The sequence below is a fragment of the Trypanosoma theileri genome, assembly GCF_002087225.1.
Source record: "Trypanosoma theileri isolate Edinburgh chromosome Unknown TM35_Tth_18_V1, whole genome shotgun sequence".
NCBI lineage: Eukaryota > Euglenozoa > Kinetoplastea > Trypanosomatida > Trypanosomatidae > Trypanosoma > Trypanosoma theileri.
Window position 1 is genome coordinate 151,280 of NW_021639860.1, and position 5,555 is coordinate 156,834.

Here is a 5,555-nt window from a genome sequence, read left to right on the forward strand (position 1 = left end):
TATTAATATTATTATTATCACTATTAATATTATTATTATCACTATTAATATTGTTATTATCACTATTATTGTAGGTTATGTTTGCTACTCTACGTAGTATCCATGATGAGCAGAGCCGAGAAGACAGAACCACAACAACAACAACAACTGTGAAGAGAGGAAAAGAAGATGTGCCGACGATGCGGCAATTGCGATTGGCGTTATTTGCGGCGATGGCCTCCAGTGAATCTCAATTGGCACGATTGCATGAAGAACGTCTGAAAGAGAAAGAACAACAACAACAACAACAAACAGCAGATGTACACTGCAATGTAAAAAGTAATAATAATAATAATAATAATAATAATAATAATAATAATAATAATAATGGACGTGATGGCATTCCACAGACTTTACAGAGACACTTGCAGGCGATCACCTGTGAGTCTATGCGTAGTTGGCAATCCCGCAAACAAGAAAAAGAAAAAGAAGACGTAATAGATGGAAAGAGTGATGTATTGATGAGTAGTGAAGAAGATATCGCTCAGTTGTTGTGGATGAATCGTACAATGGCCATTGGGGCAACTATGTCTACATTAAATGATATTAAACTCCATGCTAAGAAAGTCCATACAGTAGTAACCTCATCATCATCAACATCTTTATTATTATTATCATCATCATCACAAAGAGAAGAAGAGAAAGAAGAAGAAGAAGAAGGACGAAGAAAAGTATATCGAGGAGTAGTAAATATGCAAGAAACCATTCGATCTCTACAGCAAAGTTCACCAGCATTGCGGGCGTTATTAATTTCTCCATCTACACAGAGGAATGAAATAGCATCACAGTCTGAAATTATTTCTAGTCCATGTTTGCCATCTTCACAAGGAGAGATGCGAAGTAAACGTTCACGCGTGAGGGATGATGAAGGGGAAATAAATACAAATAAGAATGAGGGAGGAAGAGTACATAAACGACCATTTGCATTAGCTGTAAAGATTGATGGAAGAGTTTTCCATCCACAACAGAATACGCGATCAGATATAGTGGAAACAACAGGGACTCTCTCTCAACATCATAATAATAATAATCAACAACAACAACAAGAACAAATAGAATATGAACAGAGAAAACCAAAACAGAAACAACAACAACAACAACAACAACAACAATTCTCTGATATCCCTCTATATGGAGGTAGTGTTTCATCCCATCCAAAGTCTCAAATGACACTTAACGTTGATAGTCGTGGAAGACTTTGTTTAATGCAACCCTCAACTTCTTCAACCTCTAGTCATTTAAATAGTATATTGAGACATTCATCCAATACACCTGTTGTGGGCCATACAAATACATCCACACCGTTAACAATGAATTCATCCTCTTTTACTATTAAACGTACACAACAACAACAACAACAACAACAACAACAATGGACTGGAGAATGGACTACTACAACAGATTCATCTGAAACTCCTGCTATTGAAGAGAATCCACATGATATAAAGATTAAAGAAAATCGAAGTTGGAATCCTTCAATAGGGAATAATAGAAAAGGAGGTAAAGGAGATGTGGAAAGTAGTAAATCATCTAATAATACTAATAATAATAATACTAATACTTCTGCTGCTGCAGGAAATCCCAGCGGTGGATTCATCACTGCAGGAGAACAATTAGTGGCAGATGTAAAGGCTGGACGGTCTATGCCATCTGGTCTTTCACTACAAAGACGAACACCCGCTTTGGGTTTACGTCGATCGGGATTCACACCGCCTTTTCAACAACGACAACAATTATCACCTCCTCCACAGAGAAGTGGTGATGGTCCAAATGGAATTACTAATATTAATAATAATAGTAATAGTACAGTAACGACAGTATCTAATGCGGTTCCCGTGAATGAAGTTTTGAGTTCTATTAGCAGAAACCCAAAGAATGCTCATGATCCTGTACGAGGGGCACGTGGTAATAATAATAATAATAATCATAATCATAATCATAATAATAATCATAATAACAGTAAAGGAGGAGGAGGATGTGATGATAGTGATAGTGAACGGGGAGATTACCCGGCATCTCTACTTCTCCCTGATGGATCTGTACCGCCCATTTTACTCCCACTGGATCCAAAATTAGTAACACAAGTGGCAATGGAGATATTGGAACATGGAGCCGGTGCGGCTAATGTTGGTTGGGATGATATTGCCGGACTTGAACATGCCAAGCGAAGTGTGGAAGAGGCAATTGTTTGGCCGTTAAGACGACCGGATTTATTTGTTGGTTTACGAGATCCTCCACGTGGTTTATTATTGTTTGGACCTCCTGGTACAGGGAAGACGATGATTGCCCGTGCAATTGCAAATCGTGCACAGTGTACATTTTTAAATATTAGTGCTTCTTCTCTCATGTCTAAATGGATGGGAGATGGTGAGAAATTAGTACGGTGTATGTTTGCTGTAGCTACAGTTAAACAACCAAGTGTTATTTTTATTGATGAAATTGATTCTCTTCTTTCTATGCGTGGTGAAGGGGAAATGGATTCTGTACGTCGAGTGAAGACAGAGTTTCTGGTTCAATTAGATGGAGTGGCCACTGATCGTGGAGATCGTGTTTTACTGATTGGAGCCACTAATCGACCAGATGAATTAGATGAAGCCGCACGTCGACGTATGGAGAAACGATTGTATATTCCTCTTCCTGATAATGCCGCTCGAGTGGAACTTGTGAAGAGGCTTCTACACACAATGGAAGAACAACAACAACAACAACAACAGACACAGACACAATTACAACGTTCAGAGAATGGGGAAGAAGAAGTAAAGGGAGTTGTAAACATAGTTCATGCACTTAACGAAGATGAGATTGCAGAGATTGCGGCCGTAACGGAAGGGTATTCCGGTGCGGATCTTAAGCAAGTCTGTCGAGAAGCCGCCATGGGGCCACTGCGAGAAGTAACCATGCGACTCACAGATGTTACGTTAAGTGATTTGCGGCCTATTCAACGAAAAGACTTTATGCAGGCATTAAAACGTATTCGGCCAAGTGTTGGAGTTTCAGAGGTGACACGATATGTGGAGTGGAATGAACAGTTTGGGTCTTTTACCACCCAAGGGGAAGAAGCCACAGAAGAGGAGTAGGAGAAGAAGGAGAAGGATGATGGGAAGACATATTGACTACACACTAAAGAATTGGATATATATATATATATATATATATGGAAAGAGAGAAAGTGGGAGGGGGTTGGAAATGATAGAATAGATAATAATTAAAAAAGAAAAAAGAGGGGTGAAGTGTTGTTATTGCAGAACATGTCTTGTCTCATTGTTTTTATGCTCACTCAGTGTTATTGTTATTAGTTAATATTATGATTACTATTATTGCTATTTTTTTTTTTTTGTTTGTTTGTTCGTTTGTTTGTTTCTCTTCTTCACAATAGAAAAAAGGAAAAAAAAAAACAAAGTATTATACTCTTATCCTTCGTATACCTTGCCTGGTAATACGTCTCGCAGTTAAAGTCTCTCTCTGTCTCTTTTTCTTTCTTTGTGTGTGCATCTCCTTGTTTTGGTAAGTATGGAAAATGAATCCTAATTGGTGGAAGGAAGTGATATTGGGATTATCCTACGTTGTGTTGTGTTGTGTAGTTCACTTTAAATAATACCAGAGAAGAAATAATAAACTAGAGGAGGATAATAAATAGTTTTCTTTTCTTTTCTTCTCTTTTCCCTTATCTTTTTTTTCTTATGGGAAGAGGAGGATGAGGGATGGGGAGAAAATCATATACACAGACCATTCTGTTTTTTTTTTCTTTCTTTTTTCTTTTCTTTATGGTGATAATGATAATGATGTTTCTTGTCGTTCTCACTCTCTTTTTTCATTTCTTTTCTTTTCTTTTTATCTACTTTACATTTACAGCATTTGCAAGGGATGCTTTTCTTATTCATATTCTGGGTTAAGTAATAGCGACTCCCTCTATCTATCTATTTATTTATCTATCTATTTATGTATATATTTCTTTTCTCTCAGTGATTACGGCTTTTACTACCTCCTGCGGATCTCTCTCCTTTCTTTCTCTCCATCTCTCTCCTCCTCACTAAAACCACAAAGAGATCCATTATATTATTATTTGGTAAAAAAAAAAAAAACACACACACATACACACACAAAATATGTCTCACGGACCATCTTCTTCTTCTGCTAATACGAGCAGTAAAAGTAAAAAGTCATTGGAAGACTATAAAGCTCCATATCCCAAACCCACACCCGATCAACGACGTTATGTTATCTTTCTTGAAGATCATGGTAGAGAAGAATCCTCACAATATCGTCTACAACTCATCCCAGGCCGTGTGGAAATGGTAGATGGGGTCAATCTACAGTTTATCTCTGGCGAAGTAAAAGAAATGACCATTGATGGTTGGGGATATCCCTATTATGTAGTAAAGGCGGGTGTAATGGCAACTACTCTAATGGCTCCATTAACCGATACTCCACCGGTATCACAATTTGTGCCTTTAAGTGATCAACCAATGATTCGATACAACAGTAAACTACCAGTGGTGGTGTATACACCAAAGGATGTGGAATTACGTTATCGTATATGGGCACCAACAGCACCAAATGAGGAAATTGCAACGGAAGTGTAATTAATGTTTTGAGATGTGAACATTGACAACGTGTTGAATCATTATTTTCATTTACAGATATGCAAAAAAAAAAAAAAAAGAATTACAGCAGAGAAAAGGGGATGTAAAAGAGGAGGAAAAAAAAAGAAAGAAAACAAAAAATTTTAAGAAATTTGCTTGAAGGTATGTACGTATATATATATATATATATATACTGGTATGCATCTTTGTATATGTTTCTATGTGTGGGTGTGTGCTCTTTTTCTTTTTTTTGGTTTTTCCTCTTATTTTTCGTAAAAAGAAGGAGGTGAGTGGAGTCGCATTGAAATTAAAGCGTAATTGCATACAAGAATTTGTTACTATTTTTGCTGCTTTTTTTTTGTTGTTTGAATGCTCAATTTTTTTTTTTTTCGTTTTTATTTTTCTGTGTGATTGCTTGTGTTTGGACTAGGGGAGTGCGGTCCCAACCCTTTGGTCTATTTCTATTGTGTAGAAATCTCAAGTAATTCTTTTTGCAATGCTTGAAAAACAACAGTAAATCCACTTTATATATATATATTCACACTGTGTATAAATCTATTTGAAGTTTTGGATTTTGTATACATCTTTCTTTTTCTTTTTCTTCTTCTCTCTTCTCTTCTCTCTTAACATTATTGTTATTTATTCTGTTTTCCCCTATTTTCACGGGTGGAGTGCAGAACGCAGCCTATCAAGACGTGAGACAGTAGTGATAAGTCGCGCTCTGCGTGTGTGCAGTGCAGGCGGGGAGTGAGTGAGTGAGTGTGGTTTATTTACACACTTGTTGATATCACATTAGTTTAGAAGGAAGAAGGAGAAGAAGAATAAAATCCCCGCAACAAAGTACCACACAACTTATTGCATTACTTCACATCTACACAGAGACTTTTATATATATATATATATATATATATATATATATATAGACAAACAAGT

The 5,555-nt window shown here is 36.7% G+C and overlaps 2 protein-coding genes across 2 annotated transcripts; both read left to right on the forward strand.

The window, feature by feature from the left end:
- Positions 1-77: 77 nt before the first annotated feature.
- On the forward strand, positions 78-3,116 carry TM35_000181530 (katanin-like protein; the record flags this gene model as incomplete). Its single annotated transcript, XM_029026466.1, has 1 exon — positions 78-3,116. The coding sequence occupies one exon, from the start codon at positions 78-80 to the stop codon at positions 3,114-3,116; it is 3,039 nt and encodes a 1,012-aa protein (XP_028882162.1).
- A 1,029-nt stretch (positions 3,117-4,145) lies between these two features.
- On the forward strand, positions 4,146-4,622 carry TM35_000181540 (ecotin; the record flags this gene model as incomplete). The annotated part of the gene is made up of 1 exon (XM_029026467.1): positions 4,146-4,622. The coding sequence occupies one exon, from the start codon at positions 4,146-4,148 to the stop codon at positions 4,620-4,622; it is 477 nt and encodes a 158-aa protein (XP_028882163.1).
- Between the last annotated feature and the right edge of the window lie 933 nt (positions 4,623-5,555).